The sequence below is a fragment of the Sciurus carolinensis genome, chromosome 4, assembly GCF_902686445.1.
Source record: "Sciurus carolinensis chromosome 4, mSciCar1.2, whole genome shotgun sequence".
Classification (NCBI taxonomy): Eukaryota; Metazoa; Chordata; class Mammalia; order Rodentia; family Sciuridae; genus Sciurus; species Sciurus carolinensis.
In genome coordinates, this window is record NC_062216.1 from 72,679,503 (window position 1) to 72,698,357 (window position 18,855).

Below are 18,855 nucleotides of genomic sequence, written 5' to 3' on the forward strand. Positions count from 1 at the left end.
TCTAGTGATGGCTTCTTGCTGCATTCTAACATGGTGGGGAGCATCACATGATTGTGGAAGGTTCATCCTTTCATCAGGAACCACTCCTAAAATCACCAACCCACTCCCATGATAATGGTATTAGTCTGTGAATGAGGCATGGTCCTCATGACCTAATTGCCTCTTAAAAGTCCCAACTCTCAATAATGTTGCATTGGGGATGAAGAGTTCAGCACATGAACTTTGGGGGACATACAGCATATTATAGCAAAAGGACTACAAAGTGTGTTGGAAGGGAGAAATTCACATCCACACAGATCACAGTCACAAAGAAGGATCCTGGAGCTGAAGAAATAGCTTGTTTTGGAGAGCGCTTGCCTAGCATGCGCAAGGACTGCAGTTCAAATTCCTGGCCTCTCAGGCGGGGAAAAATAAAACAACAACAAAACAAAACAAAACAAAACAAAACAAAACAAAGACGGATTCTGCCTTCTGATGTGGATGTTAAGGCTGTGAGGTACCTGAAGGACATCTCCCCAGAATTGCTTACAATGTGCTTGGTACTGTGTTAAGCCTGTTACGTGTATCATCCCACTTAAATCTTTAATATTTGTATGAGATTGTACGTACTATAATTACCCCCATTACTCTCGGAAGAAGAAACTGAGGCTCAGAGAGGTTAAGTAATATGCTCTTATTCTTGGATGGAAAGTATCCAGGCAGTTCGACCGCAGAAACAGTTCTCTGAATCACTGTGTCCTCCTGAAGCTCTCTCAGTTAGTTACTATTTTTCTCCCATAGTCTCCACTCTCCTGGGGCTGATGGCATGTGGTCACTCTCTCCCTCTTCTCCCAACCTCTCAGTTTTAAAGCTCATATCATCAGAGTGTATTTTCCACATCTCCTCATCAATGTGGTCCTCTCCTGAAACCTAGTCATTCCTCTCATTGCTCAGTAATCTTGGTTTCCAGTTCAATGTCATTCTCACACCATTCCTATCTTGATTTGTGGCAATTTCATTTGTATATATAGGTGATTCTTCTAAAACGCTGACCTCTTGATCCATGAAATATCTTCCAGCAATTCTATTTTCCACTCTGTCTCAGACACACACTTCCGTGATTGTAGCTAGATAGTCCATCACATGGACAACAACTATTAGTAGTCTCAATTTCACACATCCTATTCTCTTGCCACTGCCTCCTGTTTTTCCAGGCTACTCCTTAAGGCTACACTTATTATTCCCACACCAGGACCCTCCCCAATACATTGACCATTGACCTACCGCGTATTTGCATATTTACTACATAACTTTCCCTTAAGTACTTGATTTCTCCCTCTCTCTCTCTCTCTCTCTCTCTCTCTCTCTCTCTCTCTCTCTCTCTCTCTCTCTCTCATACTAGGGATTGAACCAGGGGCATTCTACCACTGAGCTATATCCCCAGGCCTTTTATATTTTTTATTCTTAGGGCTTTTCTAAGTCGCTCAGGCTGGCCGGGAACTTGAAACCCTCCTGCTTCAGCCTTCTGAGTTGCTGGGTTCACAGGTGTGTGCCACCACACTTGGCTTGATCTTCTCTTTAATTAGCTTAAATTCTGTATGATAACTCTCTTGCATACACCTTGAACTCCCTTGCTTTTCTGTGGTCTGAATATACTCTCTCCACCAAATCGAACCTTGTCTCCTAAGTGCCTGTGCTGGTGTAGCTGTGCTAGTGGCTGGGGGAAACACACAGTTCAGCTCACAACTGTCTCAAAACAAGAGAGATTGTCTCACAAAAGAAAATCCTCAGGGGCTGGGGCATGCCTGGAAGCATTCCAGGACACTCTATCTGGCTCATGCAGGTGGGGAGGTTTCCCCAGCTACCCAGCACACAGTACAGTGGGGTCAAGCACCAAGCCAACCTAATTAAAAGTTCATTACATCGGCCCATCCTCATTAACAGGCTACCCACGTGCAAAGTCGCAGAGTCCACTCTGCTTCCCAAACGGGATCTCAGTCACCAGCCCCAGGCCTGGAAACTCTGATCAGTTTATTAAAGTGCCCTCCCTGTCTGTGACCATCAGGCACATAGTAACAAGTCAGTGGAGGAGCCAAGACTAAAACTCTTGAGTTTGATCAAGCTCATCAGAGAAAATAAATAGCAATTGGGCTGCTCTGTTCTGGGCCTTTGAGGATAAGGCTGATTGAACATCAGTGATCCAGTGAGCTGTAGGATGACCATGTATGCTAGAGAAGGATTAGGAGTGACCTGTCTACCACAGAGGGCACAGAGTTGGCACCCGTGGCTCCATTAAGTGCAAGGCCTGCACAGTCACTGCTTCAAAACAGAGTCGTCTCTTCAAAAACAAATCCTGCATGGTGCCTGGTCTTTAATAGGTGCTTGTTAGATATCTATAATTGAATGAATAATACAATCAAGCCTGAAGCTACTAAAATGTATCAACCTAAGTGAAGAAGAATTAATATTCATGTGGAAGAAGATTGTGACGACAGAAGTGGTCTGTGACAACATCCTTGAAAGAGGTGTTCTTTTAATACTTTTAAGTTCATCTCTAGAATTTCCAAGGGAAGTGAAAAAGTGCCTCTTGAATAAAAGAAAAAAATTCTCTCACTTTTGATCCATGAATCTCACATGAACCTTTTATTTTTTGAGGGACTGGGGATGGAACCCAGGTCCTCGAGCATGCCCAGGAAGCACTCTACCACTGAGTCACATCCCCAGCCCTCAAGTGGATACTCAATGGTCCTAGCAATCAAAATTTCCTAATCCATTCTCAAAAAATATTTCATTATTTCTCTCTTCAAACCCCAAAACTTCTTCCTCCTCACTGTTAGTTGGTGACCTTATTTTCTACTTTACCAAGACAGAAGAAGACTAGGACATCTATACGCTTCCTCCACTCCATCAACTACTATACCAACATCTGTTCCCTTATTCTCTGACACCCTCCAACCGGATCGCCCCCCTCTCCCTCCCGCCCACCACACACATTGTCACCATTTTCCCTTTCTTGTGTAATTCCTCTCAGTGTATAAACATGGCGTTATTCCCCTAATCTCAAAGTAAACTTCTTTTGATCACAGTTCCTCCAACAGCTTGCCCACATTCTTCCTTCCTTCCTTCCCCATGCAGGGAATCCAACCCAAAGTCTTCTGAAGGCAAGGCAGCGTTCTACCACTAAGCTATACCCTCAGACCTGGTTTACCTTATTTCCTTCTTCCTTTTTGTAGTAAATTCCTTAAAATCATTGATTATAGAGAACTTTCTTCTCTCTCTCTCTCTCTCTCTCTTTTCTATAATGGTACTGGGGATTAAACCCAGGGGTTCTCTACCACTGAGCTATATTCCTAGCACTTTTTATTTTTTTATTCGGAGACAGGGTCTCCCTAAATTGCTGAAGCTATCCCTGAACTGTTGAGAGCAGGGTGGTATCTGTGCTGCTAACTGTCTCAAGGACAAACAGGACTGCTGGGCCCCTGTGCTTACCAAGGTTGTTAAGAGATATTTGTCCGAGGAATGTGCGGTTGCCTGGAGACCTTATCCGTCAAGGACGGGAGCGGGGCTTAGCCCCGACTCATCTCCTGCATAGTTCACCCCTTCCCTCCTCCCTTCTTCCACTGGGACCGTTCAGTTCTGGCAGGACCCAATGAGAATCAAATAGATTGGCCGGACCCAACCAGAGGAGGACTAATGTTTAGCTGTTCAAATGTTAACCAATTAAAAGAACACTGTAAAACTGCTTGCCTTTCATTATAAAAACCCTGCTAACGAGGGCTCGGGGCCTCTCTTAGTGTCACTGGTTAAGGACGCAGAGGACCAGGTTCGAACTTGCTAATAAATGACTCTTTGCTGCTTGCATTGATCGTGGTCTCTGGTGGTCCTTGTGGGGTCTCGAGCCTTTGGGCACAACAGAACTTGCGCGCATGCCTGTAATCCCAGCGACTTGGAGGGCTGAGACAGGAGGATCATAAGTTCAAGGCCAACCTGGGCAATTTAGCAAGACCTTGTTTCAAAATAAAAAATAAAAAGGACTAGGAATGTAGCACAGCAGTAAAGTTCCCCTGGGTTCAATCCCCAATACTGAAAAAAAAACCAAAACAGTATTTTTCAATGTTTTGTTTTGTTTTCATCACCTCCATCTCCTCCACTCCTGCTTCCAGGGGAATCCTGGAGATGCTTCACTTCTGGTAACATTTCTAACCTTTAAAAAAACTGCAGTTACACTCATCAAATGTATTACACACCATTTGTATATGTTGTTGTGTAGACTGTGAGAAAAAGTTTTCTTCTATCATTTCCTGAAATCCAAAATGCTCTAAACACCAGAAATGTTTTTATTAAGTTTGGCAGTGAAACTTAATTAGTGGTAAAATCTGACCGGAACTGACGGGTAACTTTATCTCACTTACTGTGAATATTTAAATGTGTTTCCAAGGAATCACTCATCTGTTTTTATTATGGGTGCTATCCTGAAACCTGCAGGGAATATTTCATAACAGTGTATTACATTCCTAAAACTTATAGAATCTTGGATATTGAAAAGCACTTGGCTCTGAGGGGTTGAATAAGATATTATAGACTGGCAATGGATTTATAAACTCATCCATACTTGGGACTGTTTCAACACTGCAATGGTTTTAATGTGTTAGACCATGTAAAATTGTTCAAACAAGTCCCCAGTAGTTGCTTGTGCAATAACACAATTTTTTTTTTTTTTGGGGGGGGTAGCAGGAGCCCTTAACCACTGGGCCACATCCCCAGCCCTTTTTATGTTTTATTTTGACACAGGATCTTGCTAAATTGCTTAGAGCCTCACTAAATTGCTGAGGTTAGTTTTGAATTCACAATCCTCCTGCTGCAGCCTCCCTAGTTGCTGGGATTATTGGCATGTACTACCGAGTCCAGCACAAAGTGTTTTGTTATAAAGATTTGGAATGCTTATTACGAGTTTTGCACTTTTCCATGATCTTTAAATATATCCTTTTTTTTTTTTTGGTACCAGGGATTGAACCCAGGGGAGCTTTACATTGAGCTATATCCCTAGTCCTTTTTATTTTTTGAGACCGGGTCTTGCTAAGTTGCTTAGGGCTTTGCTAAATTGCTGAGACTGGCCTTGAACTTGTGACCCTCCTGCCTCAGGGCCCCCGAAAGTTGCTGGAATTACTGGCATGCGCCACTGCACCTGGCTCTTTAAATAAATCTTAAAGAATCCAAGTTATTGCCAGGCAGGGCAGTGCACACCTATAATCCTAGCAATTTGGGAGGTTGAGGCAGGAGGATTGAAAGTTGGAAGTCAACCTGGGCAATTTAGCAACACCCTGTCTTAAAAATAAAAATTTAAAAAGGGTTGGAGATGTAGCTCAGTAGAAAAGTGGAAAAGTGCCTCTGAATTCCATCCCCAGTACCACAATCAAACAAGCAAACAGACAAAAACAAAACAAAACAAAACAAAACAACAACAACAACAACAGAAATCCAAGTTATTTAAAAACATTGTTAGTGATTCAACTTGGAGACAAAAATTTTATAACTTTCTCTAAGGAATATGTAGAGTTTGGAAGGTGAACTGTTAAAAAAACTGTTGCATTTCCAACTCTGTATGTGGGAAAATTAGGACTTCCTTCTATAGTACAATCAAAATGAAATTCAGAAATATATTGTTATTCTTCCTGACTTTTTTTTCAGTGGTGCAGTTTGAACCCATGGCCTTGCGGGTAGTAGGCAAGTGCTTTGCCACCAAGCTAAGTCCTGAACTCCCAGGACATTTTTATTTATTTATTTATTTTTGGCACTGGGGATTGAACTCAGGGCACTCAACCACTGAGCTACATCCCCGCCCTATTTTGTATTTTATTTAGAGACAGGGTCTCACTGAGTTGCTTAGCACCTTGCTTTTGCTGAGGCTGGCTTTGAACTTGTGATCCTCCTGTCTCAGGCTTCCAAGTCGCTGGGATTACAGATGTGTTCCACCGTGCCTGGATAATATATTGTTATTCATAACACTAACTGTAAATTGTTCTTATTGTGTTCTTAGGGTAAATATTTTAAACATGACCTTACTAAATATTTTTGTGTTAATTAAATACCACTTTTGATCCATTTGATGCTGCAGAATGTCTCAGAAATTTTTATTTGGAAAGGGTTTTATTTAGTTTCCCAATGGTATAAAAATGAAAAGGAAAATGTAAGTAGAGATTGATAAGTATATTCTCTATAATCCTTGGACAAATGAAAGGCATTCTTTGATTTGTTTCAGGTGAAGAATGTGGTTGGTACTATAAAATAGAGAATTTATAGGCTGGGGGTGAGATAGAGCATGTGCTTTGTACCCTTGAAGTTCTGGGTTTGATCTTCAGAATGGTAAAAAGCCAGAACCAAAACCAAAAGGCAATACAAAAACAAAAACAAACATGATAAAATTAGAGAGAGAGAATTTCATGGTGTCTTTCTACATCAGCGGTTTTAATGTGGATTCTTAATGGTCATCACCTACTGGTCAGATAACTTTGTTTTACTGCACTCTGGATTCTGACCTAGTGAAGTCTGGGCTCAGACCTCCTCTCCAATCTCTTTCTTGATCCAGTCCACATAGTTGAGTAGTTTGGTGTAGAAGCCATATCCTTTACTGCATCCAATGCCCCAGGATACTATGCCTGTAGCCACCCAGCGATCTCTCTTGTGGTCCCTCACTGCAAAAACACCTCCACTGTCACCCTGGCAGGCATCCTGCTTTAGAGATGGGTCCCCCGTACAGAACATGTTTTGAGAAAAAACATCATTAGTCTGTTTTTTCTGGAGCCATTTCTCACATGCCTCTCGATCAGCTACAGGTAATCGAACAAACCTGAGGTTTTCAGCAATCTTCTCCTCTGTTATCCCAAAGCCACTGACATAGCCCATGAGACCTTTCTCATAAAAGGTCTCATTGTCAGGGAGGCAGATGGGGAGGAGGTTGGGGCCCAGGGTGACGCTGTTTTCAAGCTCCAACAGGGCAATGTCCCCCTCAAAATTGTGGGACTCCTCCTGACGATAGTCTGGGTGAATGATAACCCTGTGGACAGGGTGATTTCCCAATTTCTGGATCTGCTCCACATTTGTGTGGCCCAAGAACACATCCTTGGTGACATTTTCCTGTACGTTGAAATCCTTGGGGTAGAGAGTGTGGGCAGCTGTGAGGATCCAGCGGTCTCCCAGCAGGGCCCCACCCCCTGGCCCATGGATGATGGTGTACGCCTGCCAGGGGAAGTTGCCGGGCTGCGCTTTTTGCCCTCCAATGATGCGCTGCTTCTGTTGCACGGGGTTGGTGGGCTTCCCACACACTTGAGAAAAGAGACAGGGAGGACAAGACCAGTCAGTCCTGGGTCCTGCCCCTCCTTCCTCTTGTGGTCAGTCAGTTCCCTTCCTCCCTCATTTTGACTCTTGCCCTTTTCCTTTCTCCTCTGTTCCCATACCCTATTCTTGGGCCTATTGTGGGTAGCTTCTTCTCTTCTTGTTTATTTCTTCCTGGGATTTCTTGTGTATTTATTCCCTGATTCTCCATCTGTGGAAATGCTAGACCATTGGACCGGGCCCAGTTTTCTGTGCCTCTCTTCCTTTCTCCTGGTACAATCCTCATCTCTGTATTATTCTCCTTTTCCCTATTCCGCATCTCTGGTTTTTACTTCCAGCTAAAGTATCTCTCTCCTCACTCAGTCTCCTTTCTCTATGCCATACTTCCTCTGAGGTTGTGCAGGGTTGCTTCAGATACCAACAATGGCCCCAGAGGGTTTCCACTCACCTGGCAAACACCGAGGAATTTTCTCTCCTTCCTGGTCATTCTTCCAGATGCCCTGGGCTGTGCAGGTATACAACCCTGAGGGGAGAAGGGGCTGTGATCAGGATGGGAGGTCATGGGCAAGAAAGCCAGGTTGCAGAAGCCAGTGAGCCCTGAGTGTGTTGTTACAGGGAGATGGGAAATAAGGAACCAACATAGACAAGGATGAAAGTTAAACTGAGCAAATCTATAAGGATAAAATACCAAAAGTGTTAAAAGGCTCTTACATAGATTTTTGTTTTAAGGTCAAGGGAAAAAAATTATAATACTTAATTATGTGTTTGATGTGAGGCCTATTTGTGAAAGTAGTCATAAAACCAAAGGAATATATCCAAAACTTATCAGTGAGGCTTTTTTTTTTATACTGGGGATTGAATCCAGGGCACTTAACCACCAAGCTACATCCCCATCCCTTTTTATTTTTTAGTTTAAGACAGGGTCTCACTAAGTTGCTTAGGGCCTTGCTAAATTGCTAAGGCCAGCCTTGAACTGATCCTCCTGTCTCAGCCTCTGGGATTACAGGCATGTGCCATCATGCCCAGTTAGTCACACATCTTGGTAGTGGGATTGAAGATAATAATGGTAGCTACATTTTTAAAAATTTCATTTTTGGTACTGGGGATTGAACTCAGGGACACTTGACCACTGAGCCATATCTGTAGTCCTATTTTGTATTTTATTTAGAGACAGGGTCTCACTAGTTGCTTAGCACCTCGCTTTTGCTGAGGTTGGCTTTGAACTCCAGATCCTCCTGCCTCAGCCTCCTGAGCTGCTGGGATTATAGGTATGTGCCTACATACCTGGTAGCAGCTACATTTTTTTGTTTGTTAACAATGTACCATTCTTTTGGTTAAGCACTTTGTCTGCATTATGTCATTTAAGTGCCACAGTGACACTTTCAGGTATGTATGAGCCTCAATTTATAAATGAGGAAACTGAGTTTAAATAATTTGCACAAGGTCAAAGTACTCTTTTATTTATTTATTGGTATGGGGATAGAACCCAGTAGTGCTTTACCACTGAGCTGTATCTCTAACCCTTTTAATATTTTATTTTGAAACAGGGTCTCACTAAGTTGTTTAGGGTCTCATTAAATTGTTGAGGCTTGCCTCAAACTTGTGATCCTCCTGTCTCAGCCTCCCAAGTCTCGGGGATCACAGAAGTGTACCACTGTGCCCAGCATGGGCACAGAATTTCTACGCACCAGAACTAACATGAATAGTGACTCCAAAGCCCATCTCTTAATGAACATCATATATAACCTATTTTTTTTTTTACACATTTCAAACCTGTTTTAATGAATGCAGTTCTTTTTTTTTTTTTTTTTTTTTTTTTTCTTTCAGGGCTGGGAATGGAATCCAGGACCTCACACATTAGGCAAATTCTTTACCACTGAGCTACACCCCCAGCCTTGATTTTTTTTTTTTTTTTGTTAATTGAAAAAAGTTTTCAAGATACCCATAGATAAGAGAGTTTGAGAGTTATTAAGTAAACCTATATAAAAAAAATAACAACATTCGCCCTGAGTGGGAAGAATGGAGGGGCTAGTCTCACTGAAATTATAGTGATGGTAATGGTGATGGTGGTCACAGTGGTGATGATGGTAGTAATAGTAGTGTTGGTGGTGATGGTGGAATTGGTATTGATAATGGTGGTATTGGTAATGGTGGTATTGGTGGTACTGATGGTGTTGATGCTGGGAGTATTGGTGTGGTAATGGTGATGGTGGTGTTTGTGTTTGTTTGGGTAGTGATGGTAATGATGACGATGGTGGCAATGATATTGCTGGTAATAATGGTGATGCTGGTGATTGTGGTGTTGGAATTGGTAACAATGGGTAGCACTGATGTTGGTAATGGTGTTGGTGGTAATGGTTTCTGTGGTGATGGTGGTGTTGGTGATGGTGGTATTGGTGTTAGTAATGGTGGTTATAGTGGTGACTGTGCTGGTGTTGGTGCTGTTGTGGTGATGATGGTGTTGTTACAAGTAGTGGTAGCGACTGTGGTGATGATAGTAGTGGTGGTGAGAAGGAACCGACAGTTTATGAGGTTTGAATCTTTTTCATTGTATCAGCTCAGGTGCCTCCTTCTTCAAAACTACTAGACTCTTCAGACTGTAACTTCAGAAGTCAGTTCCCTGGGAAGATATGTTAGCATACTTTCCCTAGGGATTCCATTGGAAGACATCTCAGAGGATGTCCCAAGAAGACGTAAAGGAGAGAAGACTGTCATTGGCATCAGTTCCTACCTCGTGTGGACTCGTTGCTGCCAGCTCTGATCTGCATCTTGTAATATGGCTCATGGCAGTGGTACTGGATCTTGGCCTCATAGGTGTTCACTCCCTTTGTGGTGATGTAATGGAAGTCCCCATTAGACAGGCTTTGGGGCTGCCCACAGTCCTTGACTGGGGGAGAACACAAGGTTGTGTGAGAACTGAGAATTGACTGTCCTGGAGCTTCAGTAGGGGGAATGTGAGTTGTCTGCCTGCAGAACAGGCCAAGAAACTTAGAGAAATACAGTCAGCGAGCAGGGCACTTGCAAAGGACAGGAGCTGGATGGATTGAAACTTGGTTCTGGTAGAGCCCATAGATCTTGTGGAGATGCGGCTCAGTGGTTCCTGAGATGTGCCATAAGCTTCAAAGAGCACATCAGGGGGAGGGTCTCTTGGAAAGAGTCGAGCCTGTACCTCCTCTTTCCTTCTCAGCTCAGATCCCCAAGGCTGAGGGATGGGAGGTCCCCAGGGGAAGATGGACCCCTGAATTTTGACTTACTCTTGCACCTGGGCATGGCACGATGCCATGTGCCATCATCCTGGCAGACGGCTGTGAAGGAGAACAGCGCCTGTTTCCCCTGTTGGAGTAGAGGTGAGAGGTGCTGTTAGCACCAGGAGACAGGCAGCTCTCCTCCCCTGCATAGGAGCAGTAGGGAGTTCCAAGTCTGCTTTTGAGCTCTCAGACCTGGGCTCCCCAACCAGTGCCCATCATAGCTTCCTTCTTCCTTCTCTCTAGCCAGACCTCTCAGTCCAGAGCCACAGATGGGATACTGACCCACACAGCAGAAAACTGGACCCAATAGTCTTCCCTCTGGACTCTAACCTGTTCCCACTAAACCCTACAATTTATAATTCAAAATGAGAAAACAAACAAGAAAACCCACAAGCCAGGATGAGTGTTTTTGTATTGAAAGAAAAAAACTGCCCTAGAGCAGACCAATGCTTCTCTCTCCCTGGAATGCCCTGTATCACATTTTCTCTCTTAGATTATAGTATTTATTTCTTTTCTTTTCCTTTGTTTTATTTTCTTTCTTTTGGCACTGGGGATTAAATCCAGGGTCACTCTTCCACCAAGCTACATCTCCAGGTTTTTAAATTTCTATTTATTTTGGTACTGGGAATTGAACCCCCGGGGGGCACGTCATCACTGAACTACCTCCCCAGTCCTTTTTTAATTTTTAATTTTGATACAGGGTCTCACTAAGTTGCTGAGAGTCTTGTTAAGTTGCTGAGGCTGGACTTAAACTTGTGATCCTCCTGCCTCAGCCTCCTGATATGCTGGGATTACAGGTGTGCCCACACCATGCCCAGCCATTTATAGATTTTATTTATTATTATTTTGGGTACCAGGAGTTGAGCCCAGGGTTGCTTAACCATTGGGTACATCCCTAGCCCTTTTTGTTTATTTATTTATTTTTTAGATTTTTTTTTTTAGTTGTGAATGGACCTGTATTTTATTTATTTATTTACATGCGGTGCTGAGGATTGAACCCAGGGTGTTGCACATGCCAGGCAAGTGCTCCACCATTAAGCCACAACCCCAGCCCCTTTATTTTTTATTTTGAGACAGAGTCTTGCTAAGTTGCTGAGGCTAGCTTTGAACTTGTGATCCTCCTGCCTCAGCCTCCTGAGTTGCTGGGATTACAGGCACACACCATCACACCCAGCAAGAGGTGAACTTGTTTATTTTTAAAAGCAGCACCAGTTTTTTTTTGATAATGGTCAATTGAAAAAACCATATTCCCTCTTGAGTCTGCAAAGCTGAGGACAGGTCAGTGGGTGTGAGATGAAACCATCAATGTGCAGAAAAGAGCCCTGGAGCAGAAGGCAGGAGATTTGGGTCCCAGTTCCTACTGTACCAAATCATTACATGATGCTGAATAAGTCACCACATCCCTACTCTGCTTTTTCTGCCACGAGTTATTGGACTAGATCAGTAGTCCTTAAACTTGGCTACATATCAGAATCATCTGGGTAGATTTAAATAATCCTGATGCCCAGGGTGCACTATAGACTCATGGAATCAAGAGTCTCTAGGGTCCCAACAGTGGTATTTAAAAAACTCTCCAGTGCTGTCAAGTGTGAGAGCTAGTAGACCAGGTGACTTTTCCAGCTGAAACCTTGATAATTAGAATTGTGTGTGAGCCTAGGGCTGCTGCAGACTTACCCACTGGAATCTTCCTGAGACACTGAACTGCTCTTTCCTCAGCCTGGGACTCTTACCTCCACGAGCTGGTAGCCTTGTTTGCAGGTGGCGATGAAGTAGTCACGGAACTGGTACTGAGGCTGCAGTTTTTGGATGATGGTGAACTCATCCAGGGTCTTAGGCTGGGGGCACTTGATGACTGTTGGGGAGACAAGAAGGCATGGTTGTTTCAGAGCCACTTGATTTTCTTTCTCCCCACTCTCTCTCTGTCTATTGCTGGCCAGTAAGAGAGGTCCCATGAACCTTGTTTTTTATTTTTTGTTTTTATTTATTTATTTTGGTGCTGCGGATGGAACCCAAGGCCTTATGTAAGCTAGGCACAAGCTCTATGCTGAACTCTAGCTCCAGTCTAGGAACCTTACTGTCAGTGGTATAGTGCAGCTTCCAGCCCCTGCTGTCCCCTGATTCATCTGTGAAGAACAGCAGATCCACGGCATTGCTGCTGGTGTCAAGATCAGGAGGTCTTTGATTCCCACAGAACTCGCCCATGTTCTTCCCATTGGCGTAGATCTGATGGGGGAGGAGGGAGGGTTATTTCTCCAGCTAGCACATTTTTAGACAGGGCTGCCTGGGCATCAGCCTCGTGACCAGGAAGGTGGTGGTGGTGGTGGAATCCTGCCTTGTGTATGTTTTCACCTGAAGGTCACTTCCCGATTTGTGGGAACCCACTCAGCCTTTGTAAGATGCTGGTCATCCCTGCCCCTGTTCCCAGGAGATCCAGGAGGAAACAGGGTCAAGAAGAGCCAAGTGGATATGGGGAGGAGAGGAAGGGGTCTTTCAGTGGGGTAGGGTGGCTGTACCTGGAGCTGGTCATAGGGGCAGTGCACTTGCTGGTGGTCGTCAATTTCAAAAGGCTCTAGGAACTTGAGGTGAAGGTTGAGGCCCCGCTCTACACGGATACTGTAGTTGCAGCGCAAGTCAGGGGGATAGGGCTGGGGATACTCCAGACTGGAGATGTAGCCTGATGGCTCTGTGTACAGCCCGCTGCTGCATTCGGCTGTGAGATCAGAGGCAGAGGGGTCAGCAGGGTCTCGGGTTGGAGCAAGCTGTTGCTCAGCCCGTCTCCTTGTCAACTTCCCATGCCCACCTCACTTTACCATGGCAGGAATGCCTATCCTTCTGAAGCTCATAGCCTGGACGGCAGGAACAGAAGTAGCCACCAATGTAGTTGTGACATAGGTGCTGGCACTGTGGCTGGGAATCCTCTTCCGCTGAGTTGTGCTGGGAAGCACATTCATCGAGGTCTGGAAGAGATTCCAGAAAGTAGGGTTGAATTTACACCAGGAGACCTCTGTGGTGACTCTGGTCTTAGAGAGGTCAGTCACCAGAGGCCTAGAGATACAGTCAGGCACCTGGACCTCCAGGTCTTTCTAATGCTTTCTAGGAATTACCCAATGGGAACAGAGCCCAAGTTGACAGTCCTCTTCTGCAGAAAGCTCTCTTGAGAGGAAGAACAAGGAAAGTCAGGTTTTTGGCTCCTTTGAATTCAAGATTCCCTTTTTGTGTACCCCATTCAACATGGCTGAGGCTGGAATCAAGGGTCCCCTCAGGGGCCACTCACCCACAGCATGGTAGTAGGCCAGGAAGCCCTTGTAGAACATGCTGGTCCCATTCTCCTCATTGGAGAAGTCTGTGTGGAAAGTCAGCATCATCTTGTTCCCTTGGGACAAAAATTCTTTCTTCCCTGGGGGGTTGCCCAGTGCAGACCCCAGCTGCCCACAGAACCTCCCCAGGTCTTTCTTATCAGCCGAGACCTGTTGGAGGAAGGACACGGGGGAGGAAGAAGCCCTGTTGAAAAGTTGCTTCCCATACAGCAAGTCAGGGAAGGTCCTCCTCTCTTGCTCCAGAGAGAATCATGCCCCACAATGGCTCCAGCTGGTCACTACTTGCTGGGCTCCGGCTGCTGCAACGTCCCAGGTGACTGATGTAGATATGTCTGCCTGTCTCCCTGTGACTAACTCTTTACATGTCTTGTGCCTAGTACCTTATCTCTCCTGTTTTATGCTCCCCCAGTGGGTTGCAGGTCTCTCTTCATTCCTGTGTCTTTCTTCCACTCAAACCCTGGTCACCTCTGCCCCACCTTTATCATCCTCCTTCATTCCTAGAACCTGCACTGGTCTTTACTTTCTGTCTTCTAATTTCACCTTAAATAGCTGGGTGCGGTGGCACACACCTGTAATCCCAGTGACTTGGGAGGCTGAGACAGGCGGATTGTGAGTTCAGAGCCAGCCTCAGTAAAAAGTGGGGTACTAAATAACTCAGTGAGACTGTCTCTAAATAAAATACAAAGATAGGGCTGGGGATATGGCTCTGTGGTTGAGTGCCCCTGAGTTCAATCCCTGGTAGCTCCTGCTCAAAAAAATTATTTCACCTCACCTTATTCAAGCCATTCACACCCAGTCATGCCTCCGGATATACCCAGTTGAATACAAGCTCCGGGGCTCACCAGTCTTAGCCTTGCTTCCCTATCTTTTTTCCTTATAGATGTTCCAATCTCTCAAAAGCAGGAGAGGTCCCTCCCTCTATCCTTCACCGTCACTGCCACCAACCCCTCTTTCCCTCATGGACTCACCAGGTCCTCTGTGCTAGGAAGATACACTGTTTTCATGTTATTCTCTCATATCTTAGCACCTGGGAATGGTAGGTACAGGAAATTCACAGGTTCTACTCAAATCCTGCATCTTATTTTTTGTTGGATATAGAAAGACTGAGAAGGAAGCCCCCTTGGTTGCAGAGATAAGGGGACTGAGTTCACTGTCCTTGCTGAAGGCTGTGCTCAGGCTGCCATGCACACATTTCCTTCTCATAATGATGAGGCAGGCAGCCACAGCAATATCCTCTATGAGAAGGGAGGTATGGTTGCTTCCCAAAGACTCCCAGCTAACCAGTGGATGGGAGATTTGTCTGACTCCTATAGACAATGAATCTCCTAAGAGTGGGACTGCGCCTCTGAGGGCCTTCCAACCTGTGGGTGCCCCATCTATAGAATCACCTGGTTTGCAGAACTCCACTTGGCATCTGCTGTTACAGGGCTGGGGTGGTGTTGGGGGTGGGCATGCCATCCAGGGTGGTGAGGGCACAAGCCCTGTGCATCCAGAAGGGGTTAGTGCCCTCTGCCCTCTCCCCTTCCGACCTGACTCCTACCTTGACGTAGTCATAGAAACAGCCTTCAGAAGGCTCCACGTCAAAATGCCAGAAGACAAGTTTCACCCTGTATCCCTTGGGGACTGTGATCACAGTGGTTGTCTCAAAGTTGTTGGGGTAAGGCTTGGGATACAGAGGGGAAGTCACTTCCCCAAAAAGCTTCTGAGGGATGAGGATGGAGCCTCCTGCTCTGCAGAACAGGGCTGGCACCAAGAGGGAGAAGAGCCACCTGCCGAAAAGAAAGAAGGTGTCTATGGCGCTGGAGGGGTGTAGCACCCTTGCTTTTTGGGCATTAGCTGAGGTGGGGGACAGGATGGCCATATTGCTCTGCCTTCTTCACTTTGCCCATTTCTAGACCTAATAGAGATGTTGTTGGTGGGGGTGGGTGGGGCAGGGAGCCTGGCCTCTGCAGCTGTTGCATCGTGCATCCCTCCCTGAGCAGTGTCCAGTCCAGAGGTCACCGCATTCTCATCATGCTCCCTCACCAGCCTTCTCCCCTGCCCTGCCCCCTCCATCCCCTTCTCTTCCCGGAATAGGACTGGCTTGGAACCAGTCAATCGAGGGTGAGGGTTTCCAGACATGGCTCTCTGAAAGGACTCCCAAAGTTTCAGCAAAGGCCTCTGGGAGAAACCCTTCATGGAGTCTGAGAAACACACTTGGGGGATCCTCCTCCTGGGAAGATCCCAATGATCCCAAAAACAAAAGAAGGGGAAGGCCACATTGGCTCACATATCTAAGGACTCTTCTGGTTCTCTAGAGGAGGGATGAGGGTACGTGTTCACGTGCGTACATGCGTGTGTGCATTGGGGTAGATGAGGTGTACAGGTGGGGAAGGGTGTTTCTGTCTCCCTGAGCAAATCTGGGTACAGGCTTGCCTCCTATGCCCAAGCTTCTCCCTCCCAACTCAGTGCCCATCAACCTTACTCACATTTCTCAAGGCCCGTTTGTGTTTGGGTCCTCAGCTCTCCTGACAGCGTCTTCATGCACTGTGTGTTGAGGGAGAGACAGTCATGCAGAGGCGGGAAGCGGGAGGGAATGATTGTGGAGGTGGAGGGGGGGACCATTCCCGGAGGAATGTTGTAGGGAATGAACTATTTGCATAAACAAAAAAATCTGAGTTTCCACTTTGTTTGGTTTTGGTTTTGAAATCACTGGTAGTGGTGCCACCTGCTGGTATATTTGGGGAAGAGCTGTGGAGTGGGTGGGTCTGAATTTTTAAGGAGCAGGAAGACTTTGGTTGGAAATCCAGACTCTTCATTTTCTAAATCTGATCAGTATTTCTTCAAAGACTATCTAGGGGTTACTGCTGTTTTTTCAAAATTCTCATCGAAGAGGCAACAGGGAATCACAGGCTGCAAGGGACTCCTTTTTCTGGGTTGCCCTCCCTCCCTCCCTTCCTCCCTCCCTTCCTTCCTCCCTCCCTTCCTCCCTTCCTCCCTTCCTTCCTCCCTCTCTTTCCCCTTCCTTCCTTCCTCCCTTCCTTTCTTTTTTCAGGACTGGGGATTAAACCCAGGGCCTTGTGCATGCTAGGCAAGTGCTATATCACTAAGCTATACCCTCAATCCCTTTTTAAAATCTTATTTTGAGACAGGGTCTCACTAAGTTGCTCAGACTGGACTGGAACATACAATCCTCCTGCCTCAGCCTCCTGAGTAGCTGGGATTACAGGCGTGCACCACCACACCAGGCTGCCCTTTTCCATTGACCCTGTTCTTTCTGTCCTTGTTTACCCAGCAGCCCTGTCCAGGAGTGGCCAGGATTAAATGCCTGGAATGAAGTGATAGGAACAGTGGGGTAATGGAGGCCTGCAGGAGTGGCCAGAGGTAAATGGGTTTGTTTTGGGGTCCTGGCCTACTTTACTCGTGAATGACACTTATGTTTAGAAGAAGGGTTATTATATCAGGTGACCCTAAAGCAGTATTAGGTTGTGAAACCCTCCTTTCCACCTCAGTGATAGCAGGCTTGCCAATGAACTTTGCTTTTTGAAAAACCAGGATATGGAGGAACAAGAAATGTCCTCTTTCCTTAGTGTCTGGTCAGGTTTGACCCCTGAAGGTTACAATTGCTTAGTGCTTAAGCAAAGGGTGTGGCTGCAGAGCAAGAGCAACTTGGTCTTTTTTTGAGAGGAAGCCAGGCCTCTGGGAGAGCTCCCATCTACCAGGATATAATGTCCTGCTTTAAAGTTTTGTTTTTTTTGGAGAGCCTTTCTTCATCAACTCTGCATGGCTCCAAGTACCCTGTAGCACTTTGTCATAGGAGGCTCAGCTTGCTGAGCAGGTCCTTCTAGTTCCTCTACCTTTGTAGGCTGTCCTTCTTTCCCTTATGAGATTGACCCCTCCATCACTCCACCCATCTGCCCACCTACTCATCCTTTGTGGGTTACCTACTTAATGTGCCAATCACTTTGCCAGGAAGTAGATTGCAAGATGGGGCAGTTGCCCATTTGGCAGTGACCAAGTCATTACCAAATGAGAGCAGGCACACAGAAAATGCTAGCATAACCAAGGTTTAGAGGTTTTATACACCAGGCTTATGTGTTGGAGCTGAGAACTGAATCTGGTAGCAGGGCTGATCTGTGATTTGATGATGACATGATCCATAGGCTTGTAGGGTCAGGAAAAACAAAAGATAGGGGAGGAGATGGTCCAGATCAGAACATGAGAAGAAAGGGGAATTTTATCCAGGTAAGTGCACATTAGTATCCTCACAACAATGTGTGTGTTACATGTTCATAATGGGGGCAGAGGGAACAGGTAAGGAGGGGACAATACAAGAAGGTTATCTTAGCTGAAGTTCTCTCGTCCATCCTAGGAATTCTGATTTCTGCCTTGGTGCCATGTAACATCCTAGGGGTTCTGAGCTCTGTTCTGTCACGCAACATGACTGTAAAGTGACAAACCTGGATCTTATTCACTTAGGCCCCACCTCCACTCTGCCCACCTGTTCAAAATAACCATTTCTTACATGTTTTTGTTATGCCTTTGCCATATAACAAGAATAGAAGAAAGAGCCATATGAAGATTGCTCCTGCACTTATTTAAAACTGGAATGGAAGATATTGTTATACTGTTCATTCCTTTTAAGATTTGGTTCTAGGGGAAATAAGTTTCTTTTTCCTTTTTTTTTTTTTTTTTTTCTCAGGCAAGAGACTTTATTATGCGGACAACTAGCGCATCCGCTCAGGGGTGAAAAGAAAGGAAAAGAGCTTTTTTTTTTTTTTTTTTTTTTTTTTTGGTACTGGGACACTTATCACTGAGTTACATCCCCAGCCTTTTTAATATTTCACCCTGAGACAGAGTCTCACTAAGTCACTGAGGCTGGCCTGGAATTGTGATCCTCCTGCCTCAGCCTCCCCTGTCTCTGGGATTACAGGCATGTGTCACTGTGCCCCACAAAAAAGTTTCTTTCTTTGCTGTGTTTATATTTCTATATCTCATCA

The 18,855-nt window shown here is 45.4% G+C and overlaps 1 protein-coding gene across 1 annotated transcript; it reads right to left on the minus strand.

Annotated features, from left to right (window-relative positions):
- Nucleotides 1-6,423: 6,423 nt before the first annotated feature.
- Nucleotides 6,424-16,500, minus strand: C1r (complement C1r). The gene is made up of 11 exons (XM_047549332.1): nucleotides 16,345-16,500; nucleotides 15,417-15,645; nucleotides 13,834-14,026; nucleotides 13,370-13,516; nucleotides 13,073-13,269; nucleotides 12,635-12,782; nucleotides 12,290-12,411; nucleotides 10,566-10,644; nucleotides 10,043-10,198; nucleotides 7,760-7,834; nucleotides 6,424-7,301 (listed from the first exon to the last, which is right to left on the minus strand). Coding segments are annotated over exons 1-11 (2,118 nt in total). The 5' UTR covers nucleotides 16,347-16,500; the 3' UTR covers nucleotides 6,424-6,531.
- Nucleotides 16,501-18,855: the final 2,355 nt, after the last annotated feature.

Excerpts from the sequence above, each read along its gene's own strand:
- C1r (XM_047549332.1), bottom strand. Across the intron at positions 13,517-13,833 it reads GGCCTACTACCATGCTGTGG|ACCTCGATGAATGTGCTTCC; the intron begins GTGAGTGGCCCC and ends AATCTCTTCCAG. Across the intron at positions 12,412-12,634 it reads GCTGCACTATACCACTGACA|TCATCAAGTGCCCCCAGCCT; the intron begins GTAAGGTTCCTA and ends TCTCCCCAACAG.